Here is a 26,375-nt window from a genome sequence, read left to right on the forward strand (position 1 = left end):
TTATTACTTTATACACCGCAAAAATTATCTTATAACCTAATTTATACTCAACTAATTAAAGTAAAATGTATCTCTGCTCTATACAATCACCACTTACATCAAATCCACCACTGATAGGCAAAAATATACCTTTATAAAAGTTTTGTGCTATTTTATTAGCTTTAAATTGGTGGGTCAAATATGTGTATGGGATTATAATTGACTGACATTAAGGATTACAAGGAACTACTGCACAACAATCGATGGAGGTTACCTCTTGCATGTGCTTGTGTGGCCAAGACCTGCTACATTTGGTCAAATATGTGAGGCTTATGTTACATTCGTCCAAAAACATTTTTCTGTGACAGCAACTGTAGTGTTTGATGGTTATGACGAGTTAACCACTAAAGAGGAAGAGCGAAGGCGGAGTTCTGCTGGGAGGTCTTCCACCGATATTTCAATAGCTGATAACAATGTTGTTTCATAGACGCAAATGGACTTTCTGAGGAATGGCCATAACAAAAAAGGGCTAATCAAACTATTAGTAACTTATTTTCGAACTTCATGTCATCACGCCATTCAGTGCTTAGGAGATGCTGATACCACTATAGCAGCTATTGCTCTTCAGTATTCAACAAGCTGTTGTGTAAAAGTAATAGCTACTGAAAAAGACATCCTTGCGATGTTGACTGCAAGTTCAGAAGAAGATGCACACATTGAAATTGTCCATCCACCCTCAAGCAAGACAAAAGGAAAGATTTACAGTATATCAGCTACTCAGCAGGACATTGGTGAAATGAAAAACTATATTTTGTTTTGTCATGCTATTACCGGATCAGATACAACCAGTGCTTTCTTCGGTAACGGAAAGAAGCAAGCATGGAACATCATCAAGACCGATGTTTCCATGCGGAGAACAGTATATGTTTTTACATGTCCACATGCGGACAAGAAGATCGTTATTGCAGCTTGAGAAAATTTTTCTATTGCAATGTATCAGGGACATGATAACTATTCCACTCTGGATGAAATGATAGTATACATGTATACCTGCAAGATAGCAAAGATGCCTGTTAGTGCTTCTTTCCAGCTAGCCTCTCTTCCACCAACCAGTGCCGCATGTGAACAGCATTCTCTTCGGGTTTACCTACAGGTGCAAGAGTGGCTGGGCCATTCATTAGATCCTGTTGAGTGGGGATGGAAAAGTGTGAGTGGCACACTTGTTCCTATAACATAATCCCTTCCTCCAGCTTCAGAACAGCTCCTGAATTTGATATCATGTAACTGTAAAAGTGAATGCAGCTACAAATGCGAGTGTGTGCGGGTTGGACTGCAGTGTGGTATTATGTGTGCCAAATGTCGTGGGGCAACATGCAATAATGTTGTTATCAATGTTGGTTCAGATGAAGAGGACCTTTAATGGACTGGTTAATGTTTTTATTGTGTACTTCCATTAATTGATTTTTGATCAGGTTTCATTTTTTTGCTATGTATTATGCAACAATAATGGATGTTAAACAACTAAGTGTCTTTTACTTCACATCTTATACAAGTTACGATACAACTAATGAATATTGTTTTGCGCAACAGTCGTGATATGCATATTTCGGCATTTACGCCCTTATTGCCTTAACAAAAGTATGAAGCCGGCATCTGAGAGATGGGGAATTTTTAGAATCAATTTTTAACACCTAAAGGAACGTCTGTGCTAAATTTAAAACCTATATTATTTTTACATTTATTTTTATTTTTGGTAAAATGCTATAGTCAATTGCTCAAAAATCTATTGTTGTGCAGTAGTTCCGTGTAATACTTAATATGTTAGTCAATTATTATTGCATACACATGTTTGACCCACCAATTTAAAGCTAATAAAATAACGGAAACCTTTTATAAAGGTATATGTTTGCCTATCAGTGGTGGATTTGATGTAACTTGTGATTGTATAGAGCAGTGATACATTTTACTTCCATTAGTTGAGCATAAATTATGTTATAAGATCATTTTTGCGGTGTATAAAGTAATAAAAACGAATGATTAAGGACTAAGGGCCCTTAACTTTAAAATTTTGACCAAATTTTGATCAATTGGAATGAATATTTTTCGCGTAACAGTCGTGATATGCATATTTCGGCACTTACGCCCTTATTGCCTTAAAAAGTATGAAGCCGGCCTCTGAGAGATGGGGACTTGTTAGGATCTATTTTTAACACCCAAAGGAACGTCTGTGCCAAATTTAAAACCTACATTATTTTTATTTCTGGTAAAATGCTATAATCAATATTAACCTAAATTGCTCAAAAACCCATTGTTGTGCAGTAGTTCGTTGTAATCCTTAATATGTCAGTCAATTATTATCGCATACACATGTTTGACCCACCAATTTAAAGCTAATACAATAGCGGAAAACTTTTATAAAGGTATATTTTTGCCTATCAGTGGTGGATTTAATGTAACTTGTGATTGTATAGAGCAGTGATATATTTTACTTCCATTAGTTAAGCATAAATTAGGTTATAAGATAATGTTTGCGGTGTATAAAGTAATAAAAACGAATGATTAAGGACTAAGGGTCCTTAACTTTAAAATTTTGACCAAATTTTGACGTATTAGAATGAATATTTTTCGCGCAACGGTCGTGATATGCATATTTCGGCACTTACGCACTTATTGTCTTAAAAAAGAATGAAACCGGCATCTGAGATATGGGGAATTTTTTGGATCAGTTTTTTAACACTCAAAGGAACGTCTGTGCCAAATTTCAAAACTACATTATTTTTTTGGAGGTAAAACACTACAATTCCTGGGCTACGAGAGCTGTTTTCAATAGCGGCTTGCTGTAATTATATATATATATATATTTTTTTTTTGTAATTGTGAAGCCAGACTATTCAATATGAGATTCAACTCCTTATTTTCTTTGCAAATACTTTTCCGAGGGTTAAATAAATAAAAAATATAAAACATTTTGAGGCAGTTTTTTTCCGTGGGAAAACTCAGTAATTTGGGTGTTGCCAGCAAATTATCATCAAAGTCAATTTTTAGCAAAAATAATTCAATACTAAGGTTCCCAAATAGTTTAAACGAGGTTTAGAGCCACACACGCGGTTTATTGCGTAGTCTTGCACTAACGAGTTTTTCCTTAAAGGATCTGTGCGGAGTTGCACTCGCGTACACGCCCTCAGTGACAGTTCGAGCCAACTAAAGCACGACGTCTTCTCGCCCTGATAACGTCTCTTCCAGAGAACCAATCAGCTCAAGACGCAGCAAGCTCACAGACCAATAAGCTAGCTTATTAATATATATCTTATATATAAAATTCTCGTGTCACATTTTTCGTTGCCATACTCCTCCAAAACGGCTTGACCGATTTTGATGAAATTTTTTGTGCTTATCCGGTATCTATGAGAATCGGCCAACATCTATTTTTCATCCCCCTAAATGTTAGGGGTAGTCCACCCCTAATTTTTTTTTTATTTCCAGTTTTTGGTAGGAAATCACCATGGCAACGGCTGTTGCTTTGTTGATGCTTCATTCGTCTCTATGGCAACGGCTATTTCATTGTTAGTGCAGTCCTCATCACCGTTGAAATTTTGCAAGTACTTTAAATATATAAAAATTGCTCTTTTTTTTTTCCAAATATATATCCTACCGACTTGAAACTTGACAGTAATGTTCCTTATGTTACGCAGGATGACGTTTTCCGAAAATCAGCTCTCAAGGGTGGTTAGGTCCGTGCAACAGTGGTTACTTCGTCTCCATGGCAACGGGCATCGCTTTGATTTCTTTTTCAATTCGAGGCGCTGCAGTGGCGTACCCACAAGGAGGGGCATGTAAAATGAGCAGCGCAAGAGTGATCTGCCTGTAGACTGCCGTAGCGAAGTACGGGTACATCAGTTTTATGTTGCGTGCACGAGTCGGGAAACCATCGGTACATTATACAGCATTGTAATAAATTTTCACGGAATTTTTTATTATTTACCATTACTGTAAATGGGAGATGTGGCATAATTCTTTTTCCATTAGTATAGCCGTGCGAAGCCGGGTCGGGCAGCTAGTATATATATATATATATATATATATATATATATATATATATATATATATATATATATTATTACAGAGACATTTATTTCTTTCAAATTGATATGTTTGCAATTTGACCAAAAGTACATGTTGGTGACTTTTTTTTTGTCAAATGAAACATGAGTTTATTATATATCTGATAAGCCTATTTTTCCGCAAAAACAATTCATTTTTCATGTAATTAAATTCCATACTTTCATTGCCATAAAAATGAGTTTTTCATTTGGTATAGACGCATTAACTCTGGGTTTAAACATTTGAGTAAAAATAGGTTATATTGCTTCATATTCTGATTTCATATCTACATTTAAACTACTGTTATAAGTGGGGAACACAGACAGGAAAATATACAACAAATAAAATAATTTATTTTTTTATTTATTTCTTATATCTATACTACTAATCATATCACAAAAATTTAAAAGTCTGCCGACATAAATAATCACACTATTTAATTTCCCTCACTGGAGCTAGGCTCCATATTGGTTCTCTCTCCTGTTCGGTCTTGCCACACACCTCTGTTCAAACACACTGTTCACTTCTCACTATCCGCTGCTGCCGCAGCACCGTCTCGATGTTCCAGTTTTCGCACATGAACACAGTCGCTCGTAATCATTTTAACTTTCAAATTAAATTAAGCATATTAAAAAATGAGTACCAATTATTAATATACGAAAAATAACGAACACAATTTTACCATTTTGCGAAATTCAAACCCTAATTTTGGTTAAAGTGACAGGTGTGTTATTTTTTAATCACTTCCAATTCAATTAGAACTCTAAACAAGAGCCTTAAAATAACTGCATCTAGAGGTACCTACGTATTGCTTATTTTTGACGTTTATTAAAATTCGTCCATAAATTGGGGTGAAAATGGGTAGCTTTAATTTATTTTAAATAATCGTTTCTCAGAAACGTATTAAGAATACGTTAATTAAATTATAACAATTATAAATTTAATATTTTTTTTTACTAATTGACAAGATTCTGCCCTTACGATGTGTAAATGGTTTAAGTTTCGTTTAAAGAAAAATACAAAATTCCGAAACTACTAGTACCAGAGGTTAAATTTTACGAATGAACAACAAGCATATAGAGTTACGAATTGTATTTTTTTTTCTTATCTTTTCCGGATTTCGTCTTTTAAGGGTGTAAAATGGGAGTAAGTTTTGTTATAAAAAATTCAAATCTGCATAGCAAATGGATCAGGATGTAAGAAACTTAGCATGAATAACTTAAATAATTAATTACTTTTATAATATCTGATATTAAAATCCAAGAGCAGGGAAACGGTGTCACGTTATTTTTTACAGTGATAAATCACATATCCAAGCAAATTGAGAAAAGGAAAGAAACTGACAAAGAATAACGTACAAAATGATTATTTAATATCATACCTTTTATTTCAATATTCGACCGCAAAAGGAGTGAAAATGTGGCTAATAATTTGTATTACTACTAATATAAATTATTAATTTAAAAAATTACTTGTCAGCTTGTGGAATTATCCTTTGTTCTAGCACAAAAATGATTTTTTTGTAATATTTTTATTTTTAAAAAATAATGTTTGTGGTTCACTGATCTTGATTTATCAAAACGTGCGTTGGTTTTCTCCACACGATCCTGATTATTCCTATCAATATTTTTTGGTTTCCTCCAAGTGCTCCGTATTATTCCTGGCAAGGCTCCTGCCGATTTTCTCCGAGTGTATGAAATGATTCATGAAAATAACCATCCCTGCACGTAAATCCATTACTCAAGCGATTACATTGTCTTAAATCAACTGAGAAACTCTATCATGCAAGAAGATTTCCCTTTCCCTTGAGGTCTAGCGAAGCCCTCCTTCCCTTGCGATCGTGAGTTAGCATACCGCATCCCACATGAAAGAAAGACTGTCTGTACAACATATCAAACAAAATGATTCATTACTCAGTCGAATGCTTTTGCATCAAGTAGCCTTAAAGCTATGTAGGCTTGTAGCCAGTTGGCGCCTTGCTGTCTCGTAGTCTCGTACTTGTAGCTTCGTAGACATGTATTCTTGTAATTATGTAGCCTCGTAGACTTGTAGCCTCGTAGCCATGTAGCCAGAATGTTTTCAATTTTAATATTTTGAAAGATTATGCATTACAGTATTTGAAGGTGGGCACGTGTTTTTTGCGGACGTATTTGAGTATTTACGTTCAGTTTACTGCCAGACCTATGGCTTGGATTCAGCACACTATATTACGGCCCCATCACTTGCGTGGGATGGTCTCTTAGGCAAGTCTAGAGTGCATCTTTAATTTGTCACCAATCCAGACATCTATCTCTTCTTAGAGAATTCCGTTCGGGGTGGCATCAACAATGTCAGTCACCACTATGCGATAGCTAACAACACTGACATGACCAATTACGACTCCAACCTGCCATCGTCCTACTTCCGCTATTTCGACGTAAACTCCCTATATGGTACATGATGCTTGGAAAGCTTCCGGTAGGAAATTTCCAGTGGGTACAAGAAACTTAAAATGTGAACTGGGACTTTAAAACCATGGACCAAGATGGGTACTGTTCCCATTTCGTAGAGAAAGACTTGTCCATTCCACGTGAATATCATGACCGCCTATCAGACCTGCCTCTGGCGCCAAGACTGGTGTATCGCCAACTGGCACGATGTCAAAACTCTTATTGACTCTTGAACTGTGAAAAAAATATGTTTTGCATGCAAAAAAACTGCAGCACTGCCTTTCGTACGGAGCCACACTTGACAGTGTACACTGTGTTCTGCGTTTTGACCAGAAATCATGGATGAAATCGTACGTGATGTATAATTTGGAATGTCATTCTCAATCTGCGAATCTCTTTGAGAAGTCTTTCTATAAGCTCATGAATAATTCAGTCTTTGAGAAATCACTTTAATCACCGCGTAGTGAGCGCGATATGCATGTGGTTTCACTGTACGATACTTTTTATGGTGCGGCCAAGTGGATTGGTCGTCCGAGATTTAAGTACACTGGTGTGGTCATTTTAGAATTATCTCAATTATATCTTTATGATTTCCACTACAATTACATGCAGGTTCAATGCCTTTCTCTTTCTCTCTACCTGCTTTATTCAGACATATTTTACATCTTTATTGCCATCAGTGTCACGATGTATATTCTTCCATTTTCCCCGACGTTGCCTCAAGATTTGCACATAAAATTAGGCACCATATAATGTTCAGAAGTTTCCCTCTATTAACCAGACCCGACTGGTAACATGAAAGACGAACCCGCAGGGAAGGTCATCACCGAGTACGTTGGTCTTTGCCCCAAATTTTATGAGTTCAAGATGGATGATGTGCTTTTATACTTAAAGCCATGGGTGTGAAGGCTGGCATACTAAGATCACAACTTTACGAGCAATATCTGGTTTGCTTGCACACGAATCTCAATTCTCGGGTTTGGGGAACACAATGTATCATCTTCGTTCTAGGAAACACATAGTTTGCATGGAACAATTGACTAAGGTGGCGCTGTCCTCAGGGGACGACAAATAAAGCATCAAACATGATGGGATTGGTACTCTTCCGTGGGGTCATTACCATCTGGACCCGAACCCTGAACCTGGTTCCCCTCGATTTCCTATCCTGAATTTCAATATGTATTTCGACCATATTTTTGGTTTATAACTGTCCACTTTTATAATTTATTTTCCCCTTTACCTTCACACTACAAGTAAGCCATCATTGCTGCTGCCAAGGGAGTCAAACTCTGATCCACCGGTTACCCGTACTTGACACTTAATCTGTGGAATAAACACTTACTGGTTAGGTATTTCTGTGTGAGGGAGAGAGAGAGAGAGAGATGTGTGAGAATGAGTCAATAGTTGATGTGAAAGAAGGGGGAAAGATGAATGAGAGATAAGAGTGTGAGGAAGAGAGAAAGAGGGGATAGAAAGAGGGGAGAGAAAGAGGAGAGAGAATTTATGGGAGAGAAAGAGGGAAGAGTGTTTAAATATGCTCCAACCTTCCTGTATGTCCTTCCTCCTTCCTTCCTCCTTCCCCTTACCCTAGAAATTCTGAGATGGAAAGATGTTACACATGTGTGATTTACGTTACAGTTTCTCGAAGGATTGAAGGCAACTACCTGTGCTCCACTGCTTCCCACCATTCGAAGACTCAACGATAAACAATCTCGTCTCCATTTCGAACATAAGTTGTGTGTTTCATTAACATGATGCATGTGTCACAAATATACATACCATCGAATTACAAACAACGAACACTGTCTTACAACAAATATCATTTACAACGTACACTGTCTTACAACAAATACCATTTTACAACGAATATTGTATAAAATATTAATGTAATCTATAAGTATAAACCTCTTTATGTTAAAAGACAAGTATGGTTATTGCGTATGTAACTATAAGTATTTAAAAAATCGTACCTGCTTTGTAAATAATGATCTGAATACTTGATGCAAGTATTAAGACTAATTATATTTGTGCTTCTGTCACGACGAAAAAGAATGGAATGTGAGTGATTTCAAATATTATATTTCGATAAGAGTAAATCATTTTGCAGCTCTTTGGCCATTTAACCATTAAAAAAAAAAAAATTGTGAAATGGGCAAAGAGCTGAAAAATTATTTTATCTTATCAAAAAAGATGCATAAAATCACACATGTTTACGAATTATTAAAAAATGGCCTTTAATAATTTAAAATACCACAGTGATTACTTTTTGTTAAATTGTAAAACCCCGAATTCAAAATGAAGTGTATGGCTACTATATTACTTTATATATAAGTATATATATATATATATATATTATATATAATTGTATAATATATATTATATATAATTGTATAATATATATTATTTATAATATATATATATATTTATTTATATATTCATTCACAAAAGCGTGTTGACATAAGGCAACTAAAATTAAATACCTACTTTGACAGTATTTAAAACAAAACAACCTTTTCTGTATATTTTGAGTCTAAATATAATATTTTTGTCATTATTTCCAATCTTTAGGACATTGCGTGAACTGAAGATAATATGTGTAGTTTTTTAAATTAGGTTTTCATTGTTCAGCATCAAAATATTCAAATTTTATTGTAATTATAAATTAATAGACAAAAAGTCTATTTTTTTTCTTCCCATCCTATTGGCACCAGCTTCAGTCACTTTTCCTATAGTGTACGTTAAGTATTGTGACAAGTAAATATGACTGCTGCTCCATGTGGGAGAAACTGGGTTATATCACATTGAAATAAACGTACAGCAGGCTTGGTAAGGCTATTCTCGTCGGCAGTCACAATTAAACGAATAACACGATTATGCATGTGTGTCATAATTTGCATGTTTATTTTTCTTTATGCATTGTGGTGGAAACTATCTTCTCTTTCCTATGTTCATAATAGAAATCTCGGAAGGGTGACTCATAATAGATACACGGTTGGCTTTCATCACAAACATGCTTTTTAAAGTACGTGAAATATTTTTAGTAAATTTAACACTAATGTTTGTTTTGTGGTCAACCCGACCATTTACCTAATCAAATCCGGAATGAGATTTAAACCTTAGGCGTAGTGTTTCAAGCATATAACAATTAAAATGTATAGAAGTAAGAAAATACAATTTGGTATTTGATATCACGCAATGGCTTATGATTAATATATTGTAGTATATCGATTGTTTAAAAATGTATTGACACTATATTTTGAATGTTTGTTAAATTCTTAGGAAATTGAATTATGTTTCACTGATATTTATGTCAACAAATAGTTATTGGATGTAGAGCATATAATTAATATGTTTATTTATTTTATGTAAGTTTATATTTATGTGTACACATATATCCTTGAGTATTTACGTCATATGCAAAGTAAATGCGTATTTTTACACTAAATATACATAATTGGATGTGGCCAACAGAAAAATACTGCAGGGCCTGTAACTCACCGATACACACATTTATTGTGGCTTGCTGAAATTCGTAAACATGAGATACCAGCGATGAACAGTGAAAACATTGTTTCTCAAAACTTTATTATTACCGACAGGTATATCAGTAGTCTTTATTGCTATTAGTGTTTTTAATAGGAGAATGAATCATAAAATTTATGGAAATTATTAACAAATCAGTGCAAACAGGTCATTAAAATAAACTGAAAGAATTAACATTTTCGTATGAAGGAATTTATACCCCTGCAGTCAAAATTATTTTATTTGAAGTAAGTAACACAATTATCTGAACTTTTGAAGCCTCCAAAGGTTATTATTTAATTTTTTTAATATCAAATACATTTATAATATTTACTTTAAAAACACTACTGACTAGTTACTGAATGAATTACAAAAACATTTACACTTACATACACCATAATCACATATTATGGAAAATTTATTATATATAATTTCTCAACGGTGTTTTTTTGTAGCAACGCCATATCTCCCTTAATTCATCATCAAAATTAAATATTCTAACAACTTTTTAATGCTTATGTTCCCCGCTATTCACCAAAAATATACAAATATTTGAAAATTATAATGTTTTCGTTTACAAAATTGATTTAAAAACATTTATAGTAATCATATTTTCGTTAGGAATTCCATCTGTTTATGGAATTCCCAATTAAAAAATATTCAACTAACATAGCCTATAGGAGGCGCCATCTGTTTAACTGACATGACAGCTGTTAGATTGTTTACATTCTACATGCAAGTATAATATACCTCGCAAATCAATCACTTAAAATCATCGTAAATCATTATAAATCTTTATAAACTGTTATTAAATACATAAATAAAAACGTAATTAACTTAATTAAATCAAAATATTAAATCATATCAGTACTCATAACTTCAGTTACATTGATGCTGAACAAGCGCCCAACCCCCGCATGGTAGACTCTTTCTACTCTGTCCAACTCTTCTTCCTCAACCATCTCACTGTTCCCCATAAACAACCTGCTTGTAATTAATACATGAATTTTTGCATCCCGCATGTAAGTGCACAGGGTTTTCCCTATGTCTATACAGGTTTTACCTGAGCCCAACTTATCCATTTTTAATCTAGAGTGAAAAAGTGAGGGGAGTTATTCATGGCGCCAATCGCAGCCATGGTTTGGCCAATCCCCTCCTAGCAGATTACGCATGCAACGCCTACTGCATGTGTATAGCACATAAACTTCGGCTTGAGTAACCTGGACCCTCCCAACTATGTACACTTGGTTTTTAGTTATTTCAGTAAAAAAAAATTATGCTGAACATATTGTATACATAGATAACGACTTTTTACAATATGACTGATATTTATAACTTCTCTTCAAAATAAAATACCTTTCATCAATAAAATCTTCCACTTTCTTATTTCTAACTTATTACATTACTATTCGGTGTTTTATCACAATACTGTGTATACTTATAAAAATTAGTTTGTGTATTTCAGTAACGGAAATATTCATTACCTCTCACATTTATGAATATTAGTAAATTATAATATATAACGAAATAAAACTTTTGCTTGAAAATGAGGATAAACAGAAGGCTTGTATGCATTTTATGATGTAATATTTTTTTAATTTTATATTTAAAAAAAACTAACTACAATAAATGGGAATTAGAATACGTAAGTATTACTAGGTTAAACATTTTTTATATTTAAATATTAAGATTAGAAGTAATTTTTTTTTCAAGTTTATATTTGGCCTTATGAAGTGAAAACCTAAGAGCGATTGATAGGTTAATAGTCAATTACTTATCTTTCAGAGAAAAAAAAAAAAACCTTTATAGTATTAACAAAAACAGATTGGTATTGTAAACATTTTTTCTCTATTATTGCATGTGAATTATCTCATGGATTTAAAAAAAAAAAAGGTGAAAGTGTTTTTCTAGTTACTATGTAGCAATCACGCATCCTGCACAAAAATACATGCTTTAATTAGTAAAGTTTTATTTCTCTATAAGAATGTCTGGTGCAAAACGATATTTTAAGAAAAATTTACAATTAAGTATAATCAGCTGGTAGTATTTGTAGTAATAATTTCAAAGCATAAGAAAACTTTATTACCAAACCTAATAGTTTATTACGAGTACATATACATAAGTGCAAGTAGAAAAACAAATCCTCATGTAAAAGCAATAGCTCTAGTCCAAAAGCATTTTCCTGGCAAGTCACACCCGAGATGGAAGTGAAGTCTGTTAGAAAGAGCTAGACGATCACAGAATGCAGTGTTCAAGTGGCCCGATCGGAGCACTGGCGTTGCTTCCCGATGTCACCGCCTCACTTGCTGACTGAAGCGATGCAGCGGCCGCAGGGACGACTTCCCTCCGAGCCGCCCTAGCGCAGCTGGTTGCTGTCTGCAACACCACGGGATACTCGCGTGACACTCATGACACCGGCCGCACCTGGCATCACGGCCGTGACACCGTGCCGCACCTGGCATCACGGCCGTGACACCGGGCCGCACCTAGCATCACGGCCGTGACACCGTGCCGCACCTGGCATCATGGCCGTGACACCGTGCCGCACCTGGCATCCCGGCCGTGACACCGGGCCGCACCTGGCATCACGGCCGTGACACCGGGCCGCACCTGGCATCACGGCCGTGACACCGGGCCGCACCTGGCATCACGGCCGTGACACCGGGCCGCACCTGGCATCACGGCCGTGACTCAGGGCCGCACCTGGCATCACGGCCGTGACACCGTGCCGCACCTTGCATCACGGCTGTGACTCAGGGCCGCACCTGGCATCACAGCCGTGACACCGAGCCGCACCTGGCATCACGGCCGTGACACCGTGCCGCACCTGGCATCACGGCCGTGACTCAGGGCCGCACCTGGCATCACGGCAGTGACACCGGGCCGCACCTGGCATCACGGCCGTGACTCAGGGCCGCACCTGGCATCACGGCCGTGACACCGGGCCGCACCTGGTATCACGGCTTGACACCGGGCCGCACCTAGGATCACGGCTTGACACCGGGCCGCACCTGGCATCACGGTTTGACACCGGGCCGCACCTGGCATCACGGCCGTGACTCAGGGCCGCACCTGGCATCACGGCCGTGACTCAGGGCCGCACCTAGCATCACGGCCGTGACACCGGGCCGCACCTGGCATCACGGCTTGACACCGTGCCGCACCTGGCATCACGGCCGTGACTCAGGGCCGCACCTGGCATCAAGGCCATGACTCAGGGCCGCACCTGGCATCACGGCCGTGACACCGGGCCGCACCTGGAATCACGGCCGTGACACCGTGCCGCACCTGGCATTATGGCCGTGACTCAGGGCCGCACCTGGCATCACGGCCGTGACACCGGGCCGCACCTGGCATCACGGCCGTGACACAGTGCCGCACCTGGCATCCCGGCCGTGACACCGGGCCGCACCTGGCATCACAGCCGTGACTCAGGGCCGCACCTGGCATCACAACATGACACCGGGCCGCACCTGGCATCACGGCTTGACACCGGGCCGCACCTGGCATCACGGCTTGACACCGGGCCGCACCTGGCATCACGGCCGTGACTCAGGGCCGCACCTGGCATCACGGCCGTGATTCAAGGCCGCACCTGGCATCACGGCCGTGACACCGTGCTGCACCTGGCATCACGGCCGTGACACCGTGCCGCACCTGGCATCACGGCCGTGACACCATGCCGCACCTGGCATCCCGGCCGTGACACCGGGCCGCACCTGGCATCACGGCCGTGACACCGGGCCGCACCTGGCATCACGGCCGTGACACCGGGCCGCACCTGGCATCACGGCCGTGACACCGGGCCGCACCTGGCATCACGGCCGTGACTCAGGGCCGCACCTGGCATCACGGCCGTGACTCAGGGCCGCACCTGGCATCACGGCCGTGACACCGTGCCGCACCTGGCATCACGGCCGTGACACCGTGCCGCACCTGGCATCACGGCCGTGACTCAGGGCCGCACCTGGCATCACGGCCGTGACACCGGGCCGCACCTGGCATCACGGCCGTGACACCGTGCCGCACCTGGCATCCCGGCCGTGACACCGGGCCGCACCTGGCATCACGGCTTGACACCGGGCCGCACCTGGCATCATGGCTTGACACCGGGCCGCACCTGGCATCACGGCCGTGACTCAGGGCCGCACCTGGCATCAGGGCCGTGACTCAGGGCCGCACCTGACATCACGGCCGTGACACCGGGCCGCACCTGGCATCACAACTTGACACCGTGCCGCACCTGGCATCACGGCCGTGACTCAGGGCCGCACCTGGCATCACGGCCGTGACACCGGGCCGCACCTGGCATCACGGCCGTGACACAGTGCCGCACCTGGCATGCCGGCCGTGACACCGGGCCGCACCTGGCATCACGGCCGTGACACCGGGCCGCACCTGGCATCACGGCCGTGACACCGGGCCGCACCTGGCATCATGGCCGTGACACCGGGCCGCACCTGGCATCACGGCCGTGACTCAGGGCCGCACCTGGCATCACGGCCGTGACACCGTGCCGCACCTGGCATCAGGGCAGTGACACCGTGCCGCACCTGGCATCACGGCCGTGACACCGTGCCGCACCTGGCATCACGGCCGTGACTCAGGGCCGCACCTGGCATCACGGCCGTGACACCGTGCCGCACCTGGCATCACGGCCGTGACACCGTGCCGCACCTGGCATCACGGCCGTGACTCAGGGCCGCACCTGGCATCACGGCCGTGACACCAGGCCGCACCTGGCATCACGGCCGTGACACCGTGCCGCACCTGGCATCCCGGCCGTGACATCGGGCCGCACCTGGCATCACGGCCGTGACACCGTGCCGCACCTGGCATCACGGCCGTGACACCGTGCCGCACCTGGCATCACGGCCGTGACACCGTGCCGCACCTGGCATCACGGCCGTGACACCGTGCCGCACCTGGCATCACGGCCGTGACACCGTGCCGCACCTGGCATCACGGCCGTGACACCGTGCCGCACCTGGCATCACGGCCGTGACTCAGGGCCGCACCTGGCATCACGGCCGTGACACCGGGCCGCACCTGGCATCTAGGCCGTGACACCGTGCCGCACCTGGCATCCCGGCCGTGACACCGGGCCGCACCTGGCATCACGGCCGTGACACCGTGCCGCACCTGGCATCATGGCCTGGACACCGGGCCGCACCTGGCATCACGGCCGTGACACCGGGCCGCACCTGGCATCACGGATGTGACACCGTGCCGCACATCTGGCATCCCGGCCGTGACACCGTGCCGCACCTGGCATCACGGCCTCGACACCGGGCCGCACCTGGCATCACGGCCGTGACACCGGGCCGCACCTGGCATCATGGCTTGACACCGGGCCGCACCTGGCATCACGGCTTGACACCGGGCCGCACCTGGCATCACGGCCGTGACACCGGGCCGCACCTGGTATCACGGCCGTGACACCGGGCCGCACCTGGCATCACGGCCGTGACACCGGGCCGCACCTGGCATCACGGCCGTGACTCAGGGCTGCACCTGGCATCACGGCCGTGACTCAGGGCCGCACCTGGCATCACGGCCGTGACTCAGGGCCGCACCTGACATCACGGCCGTGACACCGGGCCGCACCTGGCATCACAACTTGACACCGTGCCGCACCTGGCATCACGGCCGTGACTCAGGGCCGCACCTGGCATCACGGCCGTGACACCGGGCCGCACCTGGCATCACGGCCGTGACACAGTGCCGCACCTGGCATGCCGGCCGTGACACCGGTCCGCACCTGGCATCACGGCCGTGACACCGGGCCGCACCTGGCATCACGGCCGTGACACCGGGCCGCACCTGGCATCACGGCCGTGACACCGGGCCGCACCTGGCATCACGGCCGTGACTCAGGGCCGCACCTGGCATCACGGCCGTGACACCGTGCCGCACCTGGCATCAGGGCAGTGACACCGTGCCGCACCTGCCATCACGGCCGTGACACCGTGCCGCACCTGGCATCACGGCCGTGACTCAGGGCCGCACCTGGCATCACGGCCGTGACACCGTGCCGCACCTGGCATCACGGCCGTGACACCGTGCCGCACCTGGCATCACGGCCGTGACTCAGGGCCGCACCTGGCATCACGGCCGTGACACCAGGCCGCACCTGGCATCACGGCCGTGACACCGTGCCGCACCTGGCATCCCGGCCGTGACATCGGGCCGCACCTGGCATCACGGCCGTGACACCGTGCCGCACCTGGCATCACGGCCGTGACACCGTGCCGCACCTGGCATCACGGCCGTGACACCGTGCCGCACCTGGCATCACGGCCGTGACACCGTGCCGCACCTGGCATCACGGCCGTGACACCGTGCCGCACCTGGCATCACGGCCGTGACACCGTGCCGCACCTGGCATCACGGCCGTGACTCAGGGCCGCACCTGGCATCACGGCCGTGACACCGGGCCGCACCTGGCATCTAGGCCGTGACACCGTGCCGCACCTGGCATCCCGGCCGTGACACCGGGCCGCACCTGGCATCACGGCCGTGACACCGTGCCGCACCTGGCATCATGGCCTGGACACCGGGCCGCACCTGGCATCACGGCCGTGACACCGGGCCGCACCTGGCATCACGGATGTGACACCGTGCCGCACATCTGGCATCCCGGCCGTGACACCGTGCCGCACCTGGCATCACGGCCTCGACACCGGGCCGCACCTGGCATCACGGCCGTGACACCGGGCCGCACCTGGCATCATGGCTTGACACCGGGCCGCACCTGGCATCACGGCTTGACACCGGGCCGCACCTGGCATCACGGCCGTGACACCGGGCCGCACCTGGTATCACGGCCGTGACACCGGGCCGCACCTGGCATCACGGCCGTGACACCGGGCCGCACCTGGCATCACGGCCGTGACTCAGGGCTGCACCTGGCATCACGGCCGTGACTCAGGGCCGCACCTGGCATCACGGCCGTGACACCGGGCCGCACCTGGCATCACGGCTTGACACCGGGCCGCACCTGGCATCACGGCTTGACACCGGGCCGCACCTGGCATCACGGCCGTGACTCAGGGCCGCACCTGGCATCACGGCCGTGACACCGGGCCGCACCTGGCATCACGGCTTGACACCGTGCCGCACCTGGCATCACGGCCGTGACACCGGGCCGCACCTGGCATCACGGCCGTGACACCGGGCCGCACCTGGCATCACGGATGTGACACCGTGCCGCACATCTGGCATCCCGGCCGTGACACCGTGCCGCGCCTGGCATCACGGCCTCGACACCGGGCCGCACCTGGCATCACGGCCGTGACACCGGGCCGCACCTGGCATCATGGCTTGACACCGGGCCGCACCTGGCATCACGGCTTGACACCGGGCCGCACCTGGCATCACGGCCGTGACACCGGGCCGCACCTGGTATCACGGCCGTGACACCGGGCCGCACCTGGCATCACGGCCGTGACACCGGGCCGCACCTGGCATCACGGCCGTGACTCAGGGCTGCACCTGGCATCACGGCCGTGACTCAGGGCCGCACCTGGCATCACGGCCGTGACACCGGGCCGCACCTGGCATCACGGCTTGACACCGGGCCGCACCTGGCATCACGGCTTGACACCGGGCCGCACCTGGCATCACGGCCGTGACTCAGGGCCGCACCTGGCATCACGGCCGTGACACCGGGCCGCACCTGGCATCACGGCTTGACACCGTGCCGCACCTGGCATCACGGCCGTGACACCGGGCCGCACCTGGCATCACGGCCGTGACACCGGGCCGCACCTGGCATCACGGCCGTGACTCAGGGCCGCACCTGGCTTCACGGCCGTGACTCAGGGCCGCACCTGGCATCACGGCCGTGACACCGGGCCGCACCTGGCATCACGGCTTGACACCGGGCCGCACCTGGCATCACGGCTTGACACCGGGCCGCACCTGGCATCACGGCCGTGACTCAGGGCCGCACCTGGCATCACGGCCGTGACACCGGGCCGCACCTGGCATCACGGCTTGACACCGTGCCGCACCTGGCATCACGGCCGTGACACCGGGCCGCACCTGGCATCACGGCCGTGACACCGTGCCGCACCTGGCATCACGGCCGTGACACCGTGCCGCACCTGGCATCACGGTCGTCCAGAGAGAGCAAGGGCCCGGGGACAAATGGTTTTGTAGGTCCCTCTCCACAGTTAAAAAAAGAATAATATACAGACAAACGTTACCATCCTTAACTGTAAGTGTAATCTGCTCTTATCGTACACTTGTAAGGTTTTCAATGAATTATATTAGAAATATAATTGTAATATTCCTTTTTTCAAGTACACTACGACATAAAAAAATCTGGAATCTCAATCGAACCCCATTTGCCTTCCCTCTCGACGGGTCTGTCTAGCAAAAAAAAAATGTACTTTTGCTTATAGTTTCATCACTACCATTTCTGTGCAGGAAATGTGTGCTAATTATATATTATTATTAATCGGCTCACACATAAATAGAATTTTAATTTTTAAATTCCGATATTTTGGAAATAATGTCTCTAATAAATTATTAATTTTTGCAAAAAATTAATTTTGTATTGTCGGTTAAATAAATATAATTTATTATTGACGACAAACAATTCTGTTAACCTATTAGCCACTTCGTATAAATACTACAGAATTTAGTAATTTTTTCAGCTCAAAACAAAATATTAACAAAATATATTTTAGCAAATATTAATTTTTTACAGTGTAATGTGAAGAAATTCATGTGATAAAATTACGCTCAGACGCCCCATTTCCACGAAAACAGGTGACATAGTTTCAGAATGCGCTTTTTGCAATTGTTTTGAGACCCTTACACACGATCAGTCTGAACTGACAGTTTGGACTTATCAAGTGTGTGTGTGTGTGTGTAAGGACAGTAGACTGATCAGTCTGAACCTATGGACTAACGATCTGTTGGCTTCCCGACTGTGGGCTGATCATTTATGTAGTTAAGCTGCACCATAAAGCTACACAATTTTTATACGCTTATTACGCTTGGACATTGCGCAACATTATATTTTAAGCTTACTAGTATTTTTGCGCTGCAGCATATGAATTAGGGTGACGTCAGGCATTAATTTTAAGCATGTGCATGAAGATCTGTTAGGCCAAGACGTTAGGAAAAATAATGTAAAACGTGCAAGGTACTTTGAGCAAAATAAAATATAAAGGATATGCCAATATTTATTTGGTTCCTTCTTGATTGCTTTAAACTCATTTAATAATTCAGGTGTTCCAAGTGTGTATGAAACACATGCTCGGACACTTAAATTAACTATAGCACCCCAAGACGTCTCACGCCTTGTCAGTTCAAACTGTCAATCCAAACAATCAGTCTATCCGCGGAGTGTCGTGGCAGACCTATCTGTTTATCCTCTTTGTTTGCTTTGCTATTTTTTTTCATTTTTCTAACCAAAAGTGTGTCAGCAACATTCAAAGTTTCTTCCATATTCTACGATGAAATGATACATCCAACAGAAACAGAAACAGAAATCGGAAGATTTATCGTGTGTGGGGGAGGCTTCAATTTAGTCCAGACTGTCAGTTAAGACTGTTCGGTCCAAACTGAGCACTTGGACTGATCGTTTGTGCAGAGGGCCTTAATTCAGTCCAAACTGTCAGTTTGGGGTGATCAATTCTAGAAACAAGCAGTTAGACCACGTGCTGAAAACAGAACAGCCTACGAGTTATGCAACACGCACTACAGATACGCAACTTTGGGTTGCTGCACTGAAGGGTTCAACATTTTAGGGTTACGTCAAAAATATTGACACGCCAGACACTCAAAACTTTGCGATCTGTTTACGTGGGAATTGTGATGTGACGTGTATTTAAACAAAATTCATATTTCATTAGTCATGAAAATATTCATAAAGGATTTAGAAAATGTTCGGAACAATACCTCTGTCAAAATTATAAGATGAAATCTGAGATATTTTTCAATATGCAATTTTGATGCCGATGACAATTTTATCACAATTCATTAAAAAATATTTCTAAAAGGAAAAAAAATACTTAATGCTGCGTTTGCAACAGTTTTTAACATATTGTCAGTGAACGCTTTTGCAGTTCTGTTTTAGCGGCACTACGTTGGCAATATTTGGAATTAAATTTTAGTTCTATTCTTTTTATGGTTTTAATGTTGGCTTACATAAATAAGTAATTTATTTGCTGTTGAAATTTGAAATGTCCCTGTTTAGTTTGTTTTTAAAACTAAATACGGACATAGCACATATTTCTGATGCATAAATGTACTTCCGTAATAAATAAGGCTGTTTATTTCTAAAAAAAAAAAAAAAAAAAAAATTCTGACGTATGAAAAATACATTTAACTGCTAACTATTTATTATTACATTGTCAAGTATCCAGTAGGGCCAACAGAATATGATAGCCGTGATAAGACTTAGTTCTCAAACTGCAGTAAAAATGATTGGCTGTGCTTCCAGCAGCTACTCAAGGAATACTTATTCAGTTAGGATTTTATTTTTCTGCAGTAAATAAAAAGAAAGAACAGTTGTGTAGCAAAATCGTTTCTTTCAGTGACAGCAAAATCTTGTCGCTGACTAGCCACATAGTGAGCATTACAAATATGTTTTCTTGTTAATACAAAATACCTAATCGAGGTCTGTGTATATATATATATATATATATATATATATATATATATATATATATTGTAGCGACAACAAAGGAGTTTGTTTTTTAGTGAAGGTTTTCTCCTCCCGCATCTGTATGCCTGAAGACAGACCGGAAGACGCCTTTGTGAACCGTTCTAGACTAGACACCGGGAGTCGTACATCCCATGCTATAATCTATGTCATGTGACTGGTCTAAAATCTGACATTTTAAAATAATTAGTAGTTACCAGTTTTACCTATGTCCCAACATCACATGCAAAGCATCACATGATGTTTGTTAACGAACACTCGGCAACCATTTGAAATTGTTTACAATTACTGTGGCTTAACAACGGTAGCAAAATATTTCGTTCAAAATATGTCAACAAACGACCTCTACATTGAAATGTAAAGTAACATAAGAAAGTGGCAAAAAACCGGCTTCATTAAGAAAGTAAATGTCACAGATTTATAATGCATATAACATAAAATGAAAGATGCACATCAAAAATTATGTGGCCACAACAATTAGGCATAGAAAATATTATAAACTTGGAAAATAAATTATTTCAAAATACTTTGGCTAGAATTTTGTCACTGCTTGTAGCTCTGAGTAAAATCAATGTTTTTAATACTCAGGGACGTATGTATCGACATGGAACGAGGAAGAATGGGGATTTGTCTTTTCCAACCTGCAATTTAAGACTTATTCCTATAATTTCAAATTGGATCATCCACCTTTCCAAAATTTATCTTTCTAAACTGTGATCATTTGTAATAATTTAATGTTTAGGAACTGGATTCAATCTCTAACCACCGGGAGAAAGCTAACTGAATGTTTCATGCGAGTACAACCGGCGTGTTATTTTCAACAGTACACGAACAGCACACCAGCAATATCCCGAAGATAAGTACAATGCCTTGTCGGTAAAATTTAAGTGAAATGTGGCAGTTGTATTACAAGCTATGGCTTAGTTCACGGACAATTCAAGGTAAGGGTGGAAACTAATCCTATGGAATATTTTAAAAAGAAACATCTTGTTTCAAATATGTAGTATTTAATTAATGGATCTAAAAACCACAGGAGCTAGCTTTTACACACTTCTTGAAGTTAACAATCATGACCTAGTGTAACTGTTACGATATATACCTTCAACGAAGAAAAGTAATCAGTTACCTCTTCCGAATGGTTCCGTGCTCTATGCTGTTAATAGCGTAGAAAAGTTTGAGGAGAGCCGGGGGGGGGGGGGAGGTCTGTGGGGGTCGGAACCTTCCTTTAAGGATATAAAAAAAACTAGTGAAGACAGAATAAGAAAATTACAGCATCTTAGCTACATACGGTTACAGAGAGCTTTATCTGGATTATTGTAATCCTTATAGTGTCCTTTAATAAATGCATTTCCTCCCACACCCAGCTCAACATGCCTCAACACAGAAGCAGCAGATATTGTTTGGAAGAAGTCTATATTTAATGCAGATTTGCACGCGTGCTAGTTGTAGGCATGTCTTTTATTCAAACTTGAAATGTGAGTTTCGTGTATTAAATAACATTGACGTATGACTTGTTTTAACGAACTCACCAAACAATCTTAATAATAAAGTACCAAAAACAATCAAATAAAAACCAAAGTATAAAATGTTCAGTTTTCTTTTCTCAAGCATTATGATTACTTAACCTTCTATGTGTAAACGTTGGACTTCTAAAGGTCTACTGTTCCCCGAGATTTTAGTGTGAAAATTTTCTTTTAAAAATCTTTTTAAAAAAAACTTACTCATATGAAAAAAAAAATGGTTTTAATGGTTGTACTGGACCCCCTTGTTCACAAACTCCTGACTACTGTTCAGTTGGCCAGATGTTAGATTTTTTTCCATGTAAAAGAGTTGTGCATGGACACTTTAAAATTGTGTAAGAAGCATAATTTCCAAAATATTTCACTTCAAAGTTGATGATTCAGGGATTTTGTGTGCCAATTTTTGTATTTAACTATCCATAACTGTGTTTGATGTGATCTGTGCAAAATGCCCAACAAAATAAGTTATTATGAAAGCGATGAATCAACAGCTGTATTGATTGGTGGCGATGTCGGCGACAGGAACCGGGCGCGGGGATGCTGGCTCACCCGTGGTGTTGAGCACGACGCCGGCCAACTCGCCCTTGAGCCGGTCGGGGCCGAACTGGGCGAACGCCTGCACCTGCAGGAAGTACTGCGAGTCGGGCAGCAGGTTCCTCAGCAGGTACTTGGTGTAGTGCTGCAACCACGGAGGCGCGCTCACTTCCCGACATGCAGGCACAGCAACCACAACTCCCTTCGTTAAGAACAGAAAGTACATCCAGTGTGTGTGTTTGTCACGAGAACATTTCGGGTTAATTTCCTACAAAAAAAAAAAAAAAAAAAACATTTAAGGACACGTCGAGAAACAAAAAAGAGCCCGTGTAATTTAGTACACGTGATAGAAGTAAAACTTCTTTGGCAATTGAAACCTCGACTCGTAAGTATATCGTAAGAGATATAACGGCAGAACGGCAGAGAGAGAGAGAGAGAGAGAGAGAGAGAGAGAGAGAGAGAGAGAGGGGGGGTAATTTTTTTAACCTCCATGGTAGCTTTAAACGTTTAACGCAACCTTGTTGGCGTTAAACGTTTAACGTAACCTTGTTGGAAGTCGCATTAGAAGTTTCACTTCAAAAACCTTAACTGTTTACCACGTGGAATTATTACATCCTGTGACACAGGTAGGCTTCAGCTGTTTAGGACAGTACACTTCAAAGCAAAATCATGAGTGTTCCTTCCAAAACAGCTTCGTACTCAGGGGTACCAACCGAGATAGCAAGAAGGAAAATACAACCGGAAGACTCGCATGTGCATGGATGGTTTGTACTACAGTGAAGAACCATCTAGAACTTTTATGTAACCGTCCCAGACTTTCTATTTCGTCCTAGTAGAAGGGAGAGAGGGAGGAATTTAGGGTATAAATACTCGAGGTTATTCGGCAGTTCAGTATGGAGCAGCAAGGACCATCAAGACGTCACCACCATGAATCAATAACATCTATGGGAAGGGGGGGGGGGCACGAGACTATGGAGGTTATTAGAGTGCCAAGTATAATTTTTGTGTTCGTTATTTTCTTTAATGGTCAGTATTTTTTTCTAAGTTTGATATGTTTGCTGTTGGTCTTTTGTGTGTGATACACCTGGTAAAATAAGGTAAATGTTTTTTTGGTGCTCTGCAATTGTGTGCACTTTCTACACTTTTTGTGCTATTTACTTGGTGGCCATATTTGTTTCAGAGTAGTAAAAGTAACATAACTCTCCAAAGACTTGAAATTATTTTTAATTGTATATTGTGTTATTTTTCAGAGATTTTCGAACTTATCGCTCAAAAACATTTGTTATAATGTAACTTCATATATATACATATACATATATATATATATATATATAAAACAGTTGAGAATATTTGAGATACTCTCGTGTTATTGAAAACCAAATATATAATAACTTCATTGTACCTGGAAAAAAGTAGTGAGATCAGATTGATTATTTTTGTATTGTTTATGAAAAATTATTTTTTTTCCTATATTTTTTTATATTTACACATAAATAAATTTAATAATACTTAATTGTTTTGTCTTGTTAATGTTCTGCCATCTTCTAAAGATTTCAGCATTTAGGTTATTTCCTCTGATTTTTTTTAAATATGCAGATTAGGCCCCATCTGGGCAAGGAAGTGATAATCTTGTAAGTTGGTAAAATAGTTGGTGCTTGCAGTGAGTGTTTGAGACCAGATGGGACCAGTATCAAATGCTTTAAAACTGTTCCCAAGGATGCAAACACTGTACTTAAGGCGCCAATATGTTGGGTGTTCTGTAAACATGTCGCGAACCATAGAGTAACTTAAAAGGGGCTTCACGCAACAACCACGCAACAACCACGCAGTATCCACTCTGTGTAGTGACAACCCCTGAACACTCACACACGGAAGAAATACACAGACATCTCCTCAGGCCCAAACATATCCGCATTTCGCTCGTGCCCTTTCGCGGTCGGAATGAAAAATATTTGTTTTTCTCTCGATATTCGATAAATGTTTTACGATTTTAGAGAAGCCGATCTTAAATATCGTTGTTATAACCTAACCAAGTTTCCCCCTTTTTTTACGATCACCCAGACGTTAGGAAACCCACAAATTCGGGATAAATAGAGTACGATTTTTTGCGGGAATTTTATTTATGTAACACACCTAAGCTAACCTAACTTTTACGTTTAAAAAATTAATTATTTATATATATATATATATATATATATATATATATGACGATCCACAAATATAGAGAATTCGGAAATATGGATCGGAGTCAATGAATCTCATGTTTCTCGCCCGGCCACGGACTGATATGGATACAGAATGCGAGCGCTATTTGCGCAGTTTAAACTGTTAGTGGCGCCAAAAATGACAGCATTATTTGAAAACATATCTGTTAAAAAAACACAATATAACATTTTTGAGGTTAGAAAGTTTCACATCACATCTTTTATCTCTAAGTTTAAGCACACTAAGTGTTTTTCATGTTAGTTCTTATACATAAAAATACGTACCTACTGCTAGAATGTCGTTTTTTAAAAAAATGCTCAAGTCCTTGATAGCATCCCCTGATTAGAACAATGCAGTGTCCTGACAAATATAAACCAATGTTAGAGGTCATTCTACGTCCATTACTAATGGGGTAATCAGCCCGGAGGATGGTTTGTATCCGCAGTCACGGGGGATGACCACGGAGTCTCTGAAGCAGACTGGGCGAGGTGGTTCTGCAATAGTTCTCCATTGCCTTTCTCAGTAGGGGGGTGAAGAGAGAACACAACACCCTGAGGAAAAGATGCCGTACTCTGCTGGAGATAAAATATTGGTCTTATACAGTTCACCAGGCAGTAGCTCTTGGCACTGATCCAACAAGTTGGACACTTGTTACTCTATCGTCAGGGCAATAGTTTTATACGTCCACAATCTTTGATTCCAAAGATTCTAGCCTAAAGAGTTTGATTTCTTGCCAATTTTTTTTTCTTGCAGTCAAAATGGTATTAAAAAAGAAACAACTTTTAATTACAAGTTGTCAGTTGGAACATGATGTATGATAAGTCATGTTCAAGTTGTACAATGTGCTTTTTGTGACAGAAATTACTATCGGAAATAGTCACACTAGTTGTAATGTACTACGCGACACTTGGCCAAAAAACTGTTTCAGACCAAATTCATCTGGGTTGTATTATTGGTGGATAAAATGATTTTACTTGAAAGACATTTCGCCTAAAATCACGTTATATTAAATCATTAGACCTGCAATTATTTAGCGTAATGTTTCTTGAGCAATTTATCTTAAAGTTTTTTACTGTGATCACTTGAGCTAAAATAGCTTGGGACATAAATTATTTATAAAAAGGGCATTTTACCCGAATTTACGTGTTATTAGTTACACTAGTTTGGCCCTTAAACAATTTGGAAAGATTTGACTTGGTTTACAATTATTGTTTTCCCCAATTTAGTTTGTCTTAAAACTGTGTGACTAGGTTGGTAATTCTTTGCGCTGAGGAAGTTCGACCTAAAGTAAGTTGTGAGTAGTTATGAACTCGGCGCGAGGTAGGGAAATTGTGTGACTAGGTTGGTGATTATTTGCGCCGAGGTTGTGAGTGACTCGACAGATAGTAGGGAAGGCGCGGCGGC

At 42.7% G+C, this 26,375-nt stretch overlaps 1 protein-coding gene across 1 annotated transcript in view; it reads right to left on the minus strand.

The window, feature by feature from the left end:
• Nucleotides 1-9,980: 9,980 nt before the first annotated feature.
• LOC134529213 (anosmin-1) overlaps nt 9,981-26,375 on the minus strand; it is a 32,928-nt gene continuing 16,533 nt past the window's right edge. The window contains exons 5-6 of the mRNA XM_063363122.1: nt 22,782-22,911; nt 9,981-12,407 (exon numbers count right to left, since the gene is read on the minus strand). Coding sequence (XP_063219192.1) covers nt 12,388-12,407; nt 22,782-22,911 — 150 coding nt within the window. The 3' untranslated portion in view covers nt 9,981-12,387. The remainder of the gene's footprint in view (nt 12,408-22,781; nt 22,912-26,375) is intronic.

Source organism: Bacillus rossius, chromosome 1 (assembly GCF_032445375.1).
Source record: "Bacillus rossius redtenbacheri isolate Brsri chromosome 1, Brsri_v3, whole genome shotgun sequence".
Taxonomy (NCBI): domain Eukaryota; kingdom Metazoa; phylum Arthropoda; class Insecta; order Phasmatodea; family Bacillidae; genus Bacillus; species Bacillus rossius.